At 35.8% G+C, this 14,969-nt stretch overlaps 1 protein-coding gene and 2 long non-coding RNA genes across 5 annotated transcripts; 1 reads left to right on the top strand and 2 right to left on the bottom strand.

Moving 5' to 3' along the window:
- Nucleotides 1-1,885: 1,885 nt before the first annotated feature.
- Nucleotides 1,886-2,905, bottom strand: LOC108024475 (uncharacterized). 3 transcript variants are annotated; one of them, XR_006368121.2, is made up of 5 exons: nt 2,796-2,905; nt 2,672-2,741; nt 2,376-2,612; nt 2,125-2,290; nt 1,886-2,068 (listed from the first exon to the last, which is right to left on the bottom strand). It is a non-coding gene; the product is annotated as an uncharacterized LOC108024475 (long non-coding RNA). The 3 variants fall into 3 exon arrangements; XR_001768151.3 differs by having other exon boundaries at nt 2,129-2,290; nt 2,796-2,904; XR_007763611.1 differs by having other exon boundaries at nt 2,672-2,737; nt 2,796-2,871.
- A 5,845-nt stretch (nt 2,906-8,750) lies between these two features.
- On the bottom strand, nt 8,751-9,749 carry LOC108024477 (uncharacterized). Its single transcript, XR_001768153.3, has 4 exons — nt 9,735-9,749; nt 9,236-9,391; nt 9,047-9,176; nt 8,751-8,981 (listed from the first exon to the last, which is right to left on the bottom strand). It is a non-coding gene; the product is annotated as an uncharacterized LOC108024477 (long non-coding RNA).
- Nucleotides 9,750-9,835: 86 nt separating this feature from the next.
- LOC108024472 (uncharacterized) lies at nt 9,836-10,433 on the top strand. The gene is made up of 2 exons (XM_017094392.3): nt 9,836-10,071; nt 10,134-10,433. The coding sequence occupies exons 1-2, from the start codon at nt 9,958-9,960 to the stop codon at nt 10,341-10,343; spliced, it is 324 nt and encodes a 107-aa protein (XP_016949881.1). The 5' UTR covers nt 9,836-9,957; the 3' UTR covers nt 10,344-10,433.
- The last annotated feature ends 4,536 nt before the right edge of the window (nt 10,434-14,969 follow it).

Raw genomic sequence — 14,969 nt, 5'->3', positions numbered from 1 at the left:
ATGTTGTAGTGGTCAAACCAAGAGATTAATCACATTTTGTATAAACAAATATTTAATTTCAATATAAGGCAATAGAGCCTTCCGACATTGAAAACAAATGTATTTATAAGAATTGAATTAAAAACAAAATGTAAGAACTCTTCTAAAAAAAATGTTCTGCCTTTGCCACTGTATGTAAATATATGAATTTGTAGTCTGTATTTATATACCTTAATTTTAACTATTAATTACTAATAAATCATATTTTTATTGTAAGGAAAAATATATTTTGTATAGTTTTACTAACAAACTGTATTACATTGCGCACAAACATATTTTTTTTAATGCCAGCCAGTAATATAATATGTATCTTTTTTTCACCCAACCTACGTCCTCCATTCTTTATTTAACCTTTACTTTAAACTCTTTTTTAATTATAAATCATTTTCTTATATAGTATATTTTGTATAGCAGAATTTATACCAGAAAGTATACCAGAATTTATTATATTAAAACAAATCTATTTTATGTTAATGGCAGCAAGTAATAATATATGTTTACCGTTATTTTCCCCCAACCAAAGTCTTATATCCTTTATTTAATCTTTAGTTTTAACCGTTTATCAATCATAAATCATTTTTGTATGGTAAAGAAAGGTATATTTTGTTTAGTTTAACTGCCAGAAGTTATTATATTACATATACAAATATTTTAGTTTAATGTCAGCTAGTAATAATATATAGTAACCTTTGTTTTCCCCTAAACAATGTCTTAAATGAGCGGCGGCATTCCCGAGGATCCTGCGCTCATTTAGAAAGTTTCGAGACACTGGAATGCCAATAAAAGTGGGCGAACGCACGGCAGGACATGGGCATTCCGAAACGGATGCTGAAATCAGCGCAGATCAATGTATGCGTGTGCGCATAAAATTTATGAATTATTGAATCTATGAAAATATGAACATCACGTACGCCCCTCGCGCCCCCTCTCGCTCCCGCCGCCGCCGAAACTATCCGAGACAGACGGAGACGGAAGACAATCGCACAGGACGAACTTACAGTTATGCAGAAAAAAGGGGGCGGTTGGGGGCTAGTGGGCGTGCGTGTGCCGGAATATGCACAGAATTTCATTAAGACACTGGCTCGTTCGACGTTCTTATACCCTGCCAAAGGGCAACTAAGATATAACCATAAAATGATATTTAAAAATTGGGTATAGATACTATAAAAGTTTCTTTGAAAAAATATTATTAAAATTTAATTGGGTTGACCTATAAGAAAAGAAATATAATTTTAATATTATAAGCCTAAGCTATAAAAAGAATATTCATTAAAAATGTATGTATAAAAATATAAATTTAATATTATAAACCTAAACTATAAAAGCAAAATTCATTAAAAATGTATGTGTAATCATATAATATTAATATTATAAACCTCAACTATAAAGGGAATACTCATTAAAAATGTGTGTACAATAATATAATATTAATAATATAAACCTAAACTATAAAAGAAATATTTATTCAAAATGTATGTATTATAGCATTAAAGGAATGAGCTCTGATTTGATCATGAAATATATTCATAAACTCCATCTTTAAATATATAAAAAAAATTATAAAAAATCCTATGCTATCAAAATATTTAACCGATTTTATTATCATATTATCAACGAAAATTCCCCAGTTAGAGCACTCCAAAAATAGGTTTCTTTCCTGATAAACAAGTTTGCGCATTGGTCCGCGTTTGTTGTTTGCCAAAGTTTGTTCATCTGCCTCGACGTGTTTGTCGATGGCTTAGACCCCGGACCTGAGGTGCGGGATTAATGCAGCCCCACTCTCTCGCAGATCAAAAACTTTTCTAATAATATCTTTCCAATGAATTCCATTTACAAAGGGGAAAAGTGCAATTTTTTACATATTTTTTTGTTTGTTCTCTTCATCAAATCGGTACATATACATATATAGTTCGTAATAGCTTGTGTTTTTGGTACATATAATATACATATAGCTTATAGCCCTTGGACGACCGATGCGAGCTTCACGTCCAGCTGAGGACCGGTACCATCGGTGGGGAAAAATACAAAACTGCGGAGACAAGTTGATGGATTAGGGGGAAAATACGAAGGTAGCGCAAACTCAACCAACTCTAAACAATGGCAGGAAAGGGCGGATAATGAACTCTATTAAGGCGATTCCTATTGGAGGTGTATGATCTTCATTATGAGCAACCTGTATGCGCTTCGACTGGATATGGGCCGGGTGAAATAGGATAGAAACCAGGCATCCTTAGGTACTTTATCGTGTGTTCTGGGGGAGAGAAGAGGTTCCTGGTTAGTAATATGAATGAATGAATTAAATATGAAATTATAAATATATTCTATATTAGACTTACGAGTGCACCGTCAATTCACCGAAAACGAACTTCAATGCCATTGCTTTCCCGTCGTCAAAGAAAGCAATGGCCATGTGTGTGTGTGTGTGTGTGTGTGTGTGTGTGAGAATCTGTGTGGGTGTCAGTATCTTTGTGATACTAGTGTGAGTGTTTGTGTATGTGTTTTGTTGTGTGTGAGCGAGGGAGTGAGGATATGCAGAGCCATTTCTTAAATTCACCACATTAGCTATGGAAATTCTAAGGAAAAAATAAAATTAATCCCTTTACGTAATGTTTTCCCTCCATTTTTTACTCACCCGTCTCTAAACTTAGAATTTGGAAGCTTTTCGGTTCAACGCTCGAATTGGAATACGGCAGTAAAGCTAGCTGAAAAATATTTAATTTTTTATACAAACTTTTACTTTCACTTTCTTTACTCACCCATTGCTTTACTTTTAATTTTGATATTTTTTGTTTAGTTCCCGAAACTAGTTGTGCTCCAGACGAGCTCTGGTGGCAAACTGAATGTATTCCGGCTTGGGCCCGGGCACATGCTTTTGACAGCTATTTTTTTCGATTCCATGGATAGTGTGATCTTTAATTTGTAGGCACAGTGGGCAGAGGCAAATAAAAATCGTATCCAAATAAATTCCAAAGGTATGTACTCAAAAAGGGTTTTCATGGGAGAAAAAAAAATTTTTAAATAAAAAATACTTGTAAAAATATAAGCACATTACTGGAAATACCTGATTTTTAAAGTCAATTTTTAATAAAACCAATATATGCACTCTTTATTGATAAAAAAAATAAACAAAAATAAAAAAAATAAGTTAATAAAATCAATAGTAAGAAATAAGTTAAATCATTAAATTAAAAATTTTTGTAAAATATTTCAATCAAATTTAAACATATAAAATTCAAAAGAAAATACCCGATTTGCACAATCATTGTAAAAATGTTTTAATTAAGATATGAAATAAATATTTCGATATAAGTATATTGGCTTTAAAATTTGTACGTTGCCAAAAACTAAGAATTTTATATTAAAATTTATATATTATTCCAATTAAAAATATTTTGCTTTAATCTATAGTTGTTAAATTTGATTTTGTCCCCTTTTAAAATAGATATAAGAATAGAATATTTTAGAAGTACCACTTTTTCTAAAAAGTTTTTCCATACAACAAAATTTTATAATAGAAGTTAATGCAAGCTTAGAAATTACTTCAATTTGTAATATATTTTTAAATTATTTTAATTCCTTTATTAATAAATGTAAAATATTTCTTCTGAAAATCGTTTAAAAATACCTAATATCACATTAGTTTTAATTCTTTCTTACCCATTTAAGCCGCACATTTTTAAAGAATTGGCAAAAGGGGAGCTAATTGATACATAAATAAAGGTTGTTGTATATTTCCGATCAATCAAGTGGGCTCAAGGATCTGTTTGCCCAAGGACCAAGGGGGTGGAGTGGGATCCTTAAATGGATTCCAGTCGCCGGGCTGCGGCACACGTGGCATGTCCTTCACCCGATTGTCCACTAATGCGAACTGCAAACGCATGGCTACGAGTATGAATTATGCACATTTACTTGCGCTGTGTTCCGCTCCACTTTCAGATGCACAAGCCGGCTAACCAAGCATCTTGTCGTGCCCTTTGAACTCGTCGCCGCGTCGCCCTCTCCTTCGCCACCCTGCACATCCGTCTCTTTCATCCGCCGTCGCCCCATCCCGCTCTGATGTTATTCCGCTGTGCGTGTTTGCATTTTGTGCGTGGCGCTGAGCGCTTCCTTTGCGTCGTCCTTGCACAGCTGGGGTCGCAAAAATAGGGCTTCAAGTTTAGGAATTATAGTGTTTTTTAAATGCATTTATAAATCCTTTTTAACATTAAAAATATAATAAGTAATTTTTTTTTAAATAACACATCAATATTAGTAAAAGTCAAAAAACTTTAAAAATAAAAAATTCCTATTTATCTTATCTTATCTTATTTTTAAAATATAAGAAGTCTGATAAATATTTATCAGAATTTATAATGAATTTATTTTATTTTTACATATACATATATATATATATATATATATATATATACATATATATATATATATATATATATATATACATATATATATATATATATATACATATATATATATATATATAATAATGCAATAAAGATTTTAATGCATATTTTTAAAAACTAAAATATTTGTACAATTTTTATATTCTTAAAATACCAAAAACACAATTCCAATAAAATCGCACCTCACTAAATATATTTTATGATTTGTAGGATCGTTTATAAATATTACAAACAAAATCTACAATTGGTATATATTTGTAAATTAGTTATGTTCTCAAGATATTTAAAATAAGATAATTTTTTTAATAATTCCCATAAAATCCAACCTCATAAAATATAATTTTTATAATTTTCCGGTACGTAAATAATATATTTTTATCCATTTTGTATAAAAAAACTATATATTTAACCAACACTGTGTATCCGTAATCCATTTAATTCAACCAAGCGACCATGCCAGCTGTGTGTGCGTGTGTGTGTGTGTGCCTTTGGCATTATCAACTCATAAATATTTATTGAATTTTAAGAAATTTTCAAAAATGGCTACAGCAGTAGCCACACGAGGAGCAGCCAAGGAGCAGCAGGACCTCAATCTGCGGGCCAGCCGATGACTTGTTGTCCTGCCAGCGTATCCGTCATCGATTTCGATTGCCTCGCTCCGCTTCGCCGGCTTCTTAGCCTGCCATTCCAGCCCCCGGTGGTTACCCCATTTCCCTTCTCGCTGTTCCCGCTCGCCGGAAAAGCCCAGCACCCAGAGATGCCGACCCCAAGTTCGGTGGCCACATCCTTTTGCATTCTCTTATTTGGATTATAATTTTTTCCATTTCACATGTGAGTGCATTCCTCCTTGGTGGTCATCACATCCTCGGCACTGGATCCTTGGATCCTTGGTCACTTGTCAATTTCCATTTTCATTTCGTCGCTGGGAGCTGCGGCGATGGTCCTCGAATCGCGCAATCTCAGCGCAGAGTGGACGAGTTAGACAAGGTCATCGAGTTCCATTCAAGTTTGAAGCGATTGAGAAACAAATCAATTTGTTTACAATTGGCTAAGCAAATTCTGAGTTGTGTTTAAGAATATAGGAGAAATTTTAATAAATTTAGAGAACTTTAACTTGAGTACCTTTAGTTTTATTTAAATTTTATTTGGATATTTTTGGTATTACATGTAAAAAGTAGTTTCAACGTTGTGTTTGAGAACATATTCATATTTTTTTAAGTTTTGAGATTATTTATTCTTGAGTTTAACAATAGACCTTTTTATTTGTTGTTTAAAATAGTTATTTAATATATTTTAAATTTACATTTAATTCAAAAATAAAAGGTCCTTCTGTAGATGTATATTTTTAGAAGCTCTTGAAATCCTCAAAATACATTTTTAAATCATTTGAAAAATGTATACAAATTTAATTCGGCTAAAGTATTTAATTTTTTTGATAAAGTGTATTTTTCTCAGCCTTATAAACTCGGGAAACCCCTTGACATTGCCCGTTTACCTTTCCCAATGGCAGCAATTAATTGATTTTGGACAGGAAGCTCCGTCGATTCCGAATTTCGAAACCGGTTCCCAGTTCTCGTCCATTTCGGAGCATAATTCAGTTTAATATTCTTTGACTTGATTTCCCAGGAACTCAATCATTTCCATTTGCCAGCACGGACGGGTTGAGAGGTCGCAGGCAAATGCAATTTGGAGGCGCTGCATCTGGGAGTCATCGCTTACAGGGCTCACCTGTGGCCCCTTGACCCCACAGTGCCCCCACTCTCCCACTCGACGATTGGACAGAGTGTCCTGGTCAAGCGGAGCTTTTCCAATTTTAATCGCATTAAATAGTCACTTAAGCGCCATGGCCCCGCCCCGCACCGTCCGCCCGCCCCTTTCCCAACCATTTGGTAGCACTGAGATTCAAAAACCCCAGAGCCCCAGCCATTTTCCCCATTCTGTTCGCCGATGCAAAATTAACTTGTTGATGTGGCAACGACGACGAAGCCGAAACAACTGACAGGGCGGGCGGGAAAGGGGGAAAATCGGTGGAGGGTGTGGAAAATGGGAAAATCAGTGGGGAGCTCATTCACCACCGCGTTGCCACGTTCAATGCTAGTTTGAAAATCGCTTCGTGTTCGAATCTTATTAGTGGTTTATAATTACAATTGTATACAGACCAATTACGTTGCGAGATGAGTAACCGAGGGGAGGGCAGGGGAGGGGGGATGACCCATCAGGTGTGTGTATCTGTGCGGCTAATTAACCACCATCAGGACTGGCCGTTAAGTGCCCGTGTGTGCACTCGCAAAACAAATATTTGTGCAAGGCAGAAATTTACTCAAAATTTATAGATTAAATTAAAAAACAAATTATTAAACATTTTCTAGATTACTTAAATTTAAAGTAAATTTTTAATAATATTAATTGAGAAAAAATAAGTGTTCCTTTGGGTTGAAATAGCGCCCACATTAAGCATGTCATTAGGCGTTATTGCACTCTTCTTTATTTTTTGTCCAACAAAAAAAGCCAAAGAATGAATAGAAATAGAGTTTTTTTTAAGGAAACTAGATTGAAAAAATATATATTTTTTGAATAAATATTTGATATTATACCTGTAATTTAAAAAATAATAAATATATATTTTATTCCCTTTTTTTTAATTAAAAGAAAGATGTTCCCTGAAATCTTCAAACAACTTGAAGGTCTTTTTATAATATGCTGGCCACCCTAAAATTTGCTTTTCTTGATGCAACAAAAATGCAAGTAAATATTTCTTCTTGAAATATTTCTTCTGTATTTGACTCATAGTTTTTTCCAGTGCCCGGATAAGTGTGTGTGCTTAAATGGGAAGTCCAAGTATCCCGATAATGATGTTCATTTCGTAAGCAAATGTCATAACACACAACCCCACAACCCCCCTCCACCCCACATTTATGTAAATAGCGACTGAAATTTATGCATATGTATTTGTGCAGCTCAGAAGACAAAGAGCAGCAACCTCCCACCCCCAGAAGCCTCAGCCCACAAGCCCCCCCCGAGTGGCCGAGTGCGCACATGCCTTGTAATTGAATCCACGTCTGAAATCTGTCTGTGGTCGATAATTTCATTTGGGGCTCCATTTTGAATACAAATTTATCGACGAGCTCCGAACTCCGTGACACGTTCCAAGAAACCGCATCACGATATGCCGATATTCAATGCCACTCCCCCATATCACCGCCCCCCCTGCGAGGGAGACTGAAATATTTGCCAGATTCCCAGTCAATTTCTGAGCACTATCCCCGGACTGGCGCTACTAATTGGAATAGTTGGCTGTGGCAAGTATGTATGCCTATGTGGCACGCGAGTTGAGGGTTATGTGCAAAGGCATGGGCCTCGTAATGGCGTTCTGAACCCTCGCTATATGTATGTACCCCGATTTGATAGCGTATTTCCCTGGTTCAGAGCTAGAAGTTCTCAATATTAAGAACTTTTTCTTCAGAACTTACACTATTTCCCTCAAAATTTTTCTTTTTTTTTCTTATTAACAATTTTTTTTTTATCTATTAAAAGTAAATAATACAAAAATGCAGAACCTGCACAATATATAAGTATACCTCAAGATGGAAAACCTTACCAGATTCCTTATTTTCCGGCTCAGAAATATAAAGTTCTCAATATTGAGAAGTTTTCTTTTCTTTTTCTTATTAACAATTTTTTTATATCTATTAAAAGTAAATAATACAAAAATGCAGAACCTACACAATATATAAGTATACCTCAAGATGGAAAACCTTACCAGATTCCTTATTTTCCGGCTCAGAAATATAAAGTTCTCAATATTGAGAAGTTTTCTTTATTAAAAATAGTTTTAATATGTATTAAAATGGTATTAAATGGTATTCGAAACCTACGCAAAATATATGTATACCTGAAGACGAGATTCTTTATTTTTCTATTTCAGAAATAAAAATTCTCAATATTAAGAATTTTTTCTTATTAATATTTTTTCTTATATCTATTAAAAGTAAATAATAAAAAAATCTAGAACCAGCACAATATATAAGTATACCTCAAGATGGAAAACCTTAAGATTCCTTATTTTCCGGCTCAGAAATATAAAATTCTCAATATTGAGAAGTTTTCTTTATTAAAAATAGTTTTTATATCTATAAAATGTAAGTTATAATGGTATTCGGAACCTACACAATTATATGTATACCTAAAGACGAGATTCTTTATTTTTATGGTTCACAAATAATTCTCAATACTAAGAACTTTTCTTTATTTTTACTCCTTTTTATGCTCCCATATCTTTATTAAATATCTTATATTATAAAAAAATTCAAATTTCACAGATAACGCCATTTATTTTGGATACACATAAGCATTTACGTGTTATACAGTACTTTTTTGTTTTTATGAGAAATCCGATGCAAACTGCTCGTCCAGCGGGACCGGTACCATCGGATCTCCCCAGGCCTTCAGCTGTGGGCGCAGCTGGTCAGGCGTGTGTCATCGGAACTGACCCTTGGGGAAAAGAGTCCGCGCAGGGTGCTTAACGAGTCCCAAGTCAGTTGTCTGTATTTTTCAAGATAACTAAGTAAACAAGAAGTTGGCTTAATGTATAATAGATAAATACTTACGAATTACCTAGGTGGAGTTGGGTTGAAAGCCAAAGGCCCTTGCTTTCTCGTCGCTGAAGAAAGCAATCGCCGTGTGTGATGTTAACGTTATTGTTCCCATTGTACCACGTCTAAATATACCAAAGAAATTCTAGAAAGAAAAATGTTTATCACTTTTTTTATAACGTTTTTTTTTACTTTTTTTCCTACCCGTCGCTTTACGAAAAATTTTGAATAAATTTTAATTTAAGGTCCAGGACGAGATATGCTCCAGACGAGCTCTGGTGGCACACTGACTATATTCCGGCTTGTGCCTGGGCACATGCTCTTGACAGTTCCATTTTCCGATTCCATGGATAGTGTGATCTATAATTTAGATTTGAATTTACATTTAACTTTTTGCTATCCAGACACTTCAAGTACCCTGTACTTTTACATTAGTGAGTCAGTTGCTAAAGATTCATAGTATTTATCACTTATCAATAATAGGTTTAGATATTTTTATTTAATCATTCAATATTTTACAACATAATTTATCTATTTGTAATTTATTTCTTAGTATTCTCGATAAAATAAAATAAGAAATGTGTGTTTACTAACATGAAGTTTTAGCTTACTCTCAAATTGAATTGTGCTTTTATATAATTTTTCTCTTTGAGGAGAAGAAAATCGTATTATTTGCAATATTTGCAATATTGTGGAATATTACCTTAAAGTTCTTGAAAACTTTTTGCATCACAATTTCCAAATGTTTGTATTCTCAGTCTCTCATCGCAGTTGGCAAAGGCAGAAAACAAATCCAAGCCGAACGTATCCCAAAGGTTTCACTTCGAAATTGTTTTCCATTGGAGTAAGCCACAAGTAGCACACAGAAAATATAAAAAAACGTACTTGTGAAAATAGAAATACATAAGTGGCATTTTTGTAAAGGAATGGCTAGTATTACGTTCAAGAATCGACCCACCCAGGTGCTGCACACCTACCAGGTCTGGCGCATTGGTAGCAACGTGAACGACAAGAGCTTGGATTACTGTCATCCCGATAAGGTGGGTTCTGGACACTCCTAACCATAGAAATATCCCGTATAACCTTTCTTATATCCCCCAAGTCGGTGGACAAGTTCCATGCCAGTTTGACCCGCGGCGAGAAGGGTTTGTTCCTGGTCAACGAGAGTCGCCATGGAAGTGTCTCCGTGAACGGAGAACGAGTTGGAGGTCCAGTACTGATCACCTATCGGGATGCCATCAACGGCATCGTCAAGCTGCGCTTTGGCCGTGTCGAGGGATATCTCCGCGTATCGGGCAGCATTACTGGCTAGTCTCTTTGGATAGATCAGTTTTTTAAATCGTTTGTTCTTCTTTGTACCGAAATGTGCATTGCGATTATAAAAGCCAATATTACAATGCAATACTGACTTTCTATTAACAGATTATAATTTAAGAATGGTCACTCTAGTCCATCAAAGTTCTTAAGCATTACTAGATAGCCTCCCTTGGTTACATCGGGTTTTTAAATCCTTTTTTATTTGTTCCAGAATGTGCATTATCATAAACTAAATATTAAACAATATTAGATTGCAATTCTGCATTTCAATTTTATTGTTATTTAAGAATGGTCACCCTAACCCGCCATCAGAGTTGTCTTCATTTTTGCGACTTAATATCTAAGTGAAAATCTTGAAAAATAGAACAAAACCCTAATTGGTTTATAACTTTAAACATGATTCTTTCCTATACTCTTATGTTTATTATAGCTCTGTATTTCGGAAAAAATGAGCAACCATTATAAAACTGCTATAAACTTTTTCTGCGCGCGTGCGTTCTGTTTTTTTAAGAGCAAAAGTAAGGAAAAACTGCGAAAGAGAGTTCGGAAAAATAAAATTGATTGCCGAGGTTACACGAAATTGACGCTAATCAAATGCCAAAGTGATTTATGGCAGGCGACTCTTATATTCGCGGGTTGGTGTCCCCACTAAACGGACTCTTTTTATATCAAGCTAATAAATAACTAACAAAGCACCTATAAATATAAGTATAAATATAAGCTGTAAGTGAAATACTTATATATTTTTTGTGAGAAGTACAAGTTATGATTTTCTCTTAAGTACTACAGGACGATAAAAACTGTTATACTCAAGCGAAGAGCGTTGAAAAGAGAGTTACTTTCTCCCTTACTTACTGGCTCTCTGCGGCTCTGTTATCCTTGCTCTCTTTCGGGAGAGTGATAGCCTGTTATTGAAGCAGAGTCCTGCTGGGCATTACATAACTGCCAAGTGAAACCTGGCTAACATTGGCAGGATAAGCGAAGGCTAACCAATTATCGACGAGGAGGCGAGCTTGCGGCCACTCCAAAACAATTGTTTTCCCCAGCGGCAATAACTTCGCTTTCTGATTGAATCGAAAATGAACAAGAAAACCAAACATACCCCTAATTATGCTGCATTGGAAAAATACATGAAAACGGCCCGAAAGCGGGGTGAAAAAGCGAAATACACAACCATAAACTTGTTGAATCTGCCAGCAGCTTTTCCTGCAGGCAAATTTCGCTGGGAAATTCAATATCTTCGCTGGGCTGTGCGTGTGTGTGCGAATGTTCGCCTTCCTGAGCGCCTAAAAAGCAGACATAATTAGTTTACGCCGAGATTTTTGCGTCTCTCATGGCGCGACACTTGGCAACGCCAGCCGGAAGAAGGAGCCGGAGCAAGGACATCTCGTATGCCCCATCTAAATGCATTAACGTTCGGGCAGAGTGCACCGCACGGCCTAAGGTCCTTTGACCTACTCTTATTATTAGACCAGAAAATTAGGCTTTGGGTTCACTCTGGATTAAGCAGCTAAACAGTCTTAGATAATACTCTGCGTTTTTATTTATCATTAAACATGCAAAGTCACCTAAAATATTCTAAAATTAAGAGAATTACAAATGTTTTTCTTCCCTGAACTTTTTTATAACATTTTTAAAATATAAATTAAAATACGGATTATAAAAAAAAATGTTAATAAAATCAAAGACTTGATTTATATAAAATAAACTTTATTTTTTTATGAATATTTACAAAGAACAACAAAAAATCAAAGATAACATAGAAAAATGTGTAGTCCTTATTTTATACGAAAAAAATCTGGAATAAAAAGATAGAAATATGTAATGTAATTTGTGTGTATATTTGTAAAAATAAAACTTACAATTTTATTTATTTTAAAAATATGCTTATTTATTCTTAATATTAATATAACTCAACATATTAACATACAGATTCAGTAAAATTTAACATACAATTTCCTCCATTGATTAAACATTTTTCGTGAATTAAAAACACAAGTTCTAATAACCTCACCCTCTCGAAAAAATATTTAGAAAAATTGTAAGGTTCAATGGAATTTTTTATTAGTATAGTATAATTCTTTTAAGACCCCATTTCTTTAGGGATTTGCGTTGTTTATTTATCTACCGATGTTTTGGGGGCATCGCCTGGAATCGTTATCAAATGGCCGGCTCTCTGTTGCTCCTCACATCCCCAATTTTCTTTTGTGCCCCCCTCAAGACCTCGTTCTTTGTTTGTGTAGGTTGAAAAATCAAAATTTTACACTCGGCTACACATTTCCAAAGGCTACCGAAAGTTATGACTAGATGGCGGCAGAGGAACAGGGACTACTTAGGCCATACATGCAAAAGCTTATGTACACTAAAAAAAGTACTTTACATTTTTAGGCATCCAAAGGTATGATAAAAAAATACACTTTTAAATTAAAAAATAAAATTATATAAATAAAATAAAATATTTTAGCATGCATTTAAATTAAATCAAATACTTTGTTCTCATTATTCTCTTATCAATAAAAGGACCTATGAAAATATTGAAAAAAAGTTATAATATTTTTCCCAGTGTATATGTTGGTATTTGGTTATGTTTTTGTGTCTGTGTGTCCTAAGTGCGTGTTTATGGCGCAATAAAACAGACCCTAACAGGCTCACACACAAAGCGCAGGGAGGGCGCCTTTTTGAAAGGGGCTGGGGCGCAGCCTGGGATGGGGAGGGGTGAAAGGGGGTTGCCATGGGTGGCCCGAAAGGGGGTTGGTCTGGAGGCTGGAGGCTGCAGGCTGAAGCATAGACATAAAGCAATCGCGTCGACTGCTCTTGCTGTTGCATGTTGCCAGAGCCAAATGAAGCAGCCAAAGCGAAACCCAAAAAACCAAAACTCAGACTCAGACCAAGGAGCAGGAACACTGAAAAAAACGTTATAACATACACACAAATAACCTGGGATTTGAAATAACTCTTAAATGTAGTTTTAGGTGTCTAAAACTATGCAATAAATAAGGCATAGCCGTTTTTTGAGCTTCAAATATATTGTTGCCTACTTTTAGACACCTTAAATAATATTCTAATATTCTTTGATTTTAGGCAACTTAATTAAATCTTTTCCAGTGCCTTCCAGCCAGACGAATTGCTGGCCAAAAAGAGCAAGCACTGAGGAGGGGAAAGCAGGAGCCAGCGGGAGAAAAAGGAGAAAGAGCCGGAGACAGTTGGGGAGAGACAGTCAGCCAGCATCTTTCCGCTTGTCTGCGGCGCATTTATGACTTTCCCACTGAGGCGCTTGACTTGCATAGCCTGCATATAGGCGCACAGACATATGTCTTATCACAAACACACAGATGCGCACACAGATGCTCACACAGATACTCACCAACACAGAGGCGCACTCAGACTCACACAGACACGCTCACATGGCTGGCTGCTGCTGTCAAATGCCATACTAAACCGATAATCCAATCATAAGTTATAGTCAAATGAGTTTGCTCTTCAATAAATTTTCGCCTCTTTTTTTCCCCTTGATGTCTTCTTCATGGCCAAAATGAGTTTGCCCCCTTTTGGCTGGCGGAGTCCTCTCTAGAGTCCCGGCTGCCGTTGCCAAAAATACTTTGTCTCGAGGAGCATCATTTGAGACGCTTCCACACGAACGCAGAAACCAATTAGGGACTCCCGGAGCCGGGCAAAAAAGCCTGGGTGCGGTGAAATGGCGGATCGGTCTTTCAGGCTACAGGTTACTGGTAACAGGTTACAGGTGAGTGCCCCGCCACTAACGGTTATTGGTCCTCCGAATGCCTTCTCGATCCAATCAACGTTTAGATTGGTCGAAAAGTGGCATCAGAAATGGGCTTTTATCTTTCAATTTGCTAAATGCTTTACAAGGGTAACTTATTAAAGATAAAAAATGTCATCTTAAAGTATGCAACAAAATATTTTTAGTCGAAAAGTCGGCTGTACAATTAAATTCTTATTTTTATTGCATACTTTTGGACACCTTATAATAAGATAATAAACGCCTTACATTTCGAGATTGTAAGAAATAATAAACAATGCTCTTTAGGTTAAGAATAATTTTCAAAAGTTTTTTCCCCCTTTTTAGCATACGAAACCCAAAGTAGTCTAATATAACTTTTACCAGCTGTTATTGAACTGGAGGGGCGCAATCGCATAACAATCACCCGTTTGAGAGCCTCTAATGATCTTAAATGATGTCTAAGTCTGGGCCAGTCCTGGCCAGGAATTTGCACATAATTGGCCATCTTTTCAACCTGGCTCTTTGTGCGAGTGGCTGGATTTTTATTGAAAAAGGGCAATAAGCCCATGGTCAGGGAAATATCCTGGCATATACGTACAGGAGGGGCATATGCCGCGAATTGTTGCCTTTGTCATTGCCATTCACAAGGATGTCCTTGCCCCCTCATATCCCAGATTTCCGCCGGATTTTCCCCCGCAATTTTTCCCCATTTCTTGCTTTCAGGGACCGCTGTTGCTGCGCTACGTCGTTGGCTTTTATGCGTATGTGTAACAACTATTAGAAAGGAGTAGCAAACAGAATGGAACAGGAGCAACAGGAGGACCTTTTCTGCCATGCGAACCGCCCCCAACTCCTCGTGCTGGGCCTCGCGCATTCCTT

The sequence above is a fragment of the Drosophila biarmipes genome, chromosome X, assembly GCF_025231255.1.
Source record: "Drosophila biarmipes strain raj3 chromosome X, RU_DBia_V1.1, whole genome shotgun sequence".
In the NCBI taxonomy this organism is placed as follows: Eukaryota; Metazoa; Arthropoda; class Insecta; order Diptera; family Drosophilidae; genus Drosophila; species Drosophila biarmipes.
This window is presented reverse-complemented; position numbering and strand designations above follow the sequence as displayed.

Coding starts and splice junctions, on each gene's coding strand:
- LOC108024472 (XM_017094392.3), top strand. CDS start 9,958: ATGGCTAGTATTACGTTCAAGAATCGACCCACCCAGGTGCTGCACACC. Junction 10,072..10,133: donor ATTACTGTCATCCCGATAAG/GTGGGTTCTGGA, acceptor ATATCCCCCAAG/TCGGTGGACAAGTTCCATGC.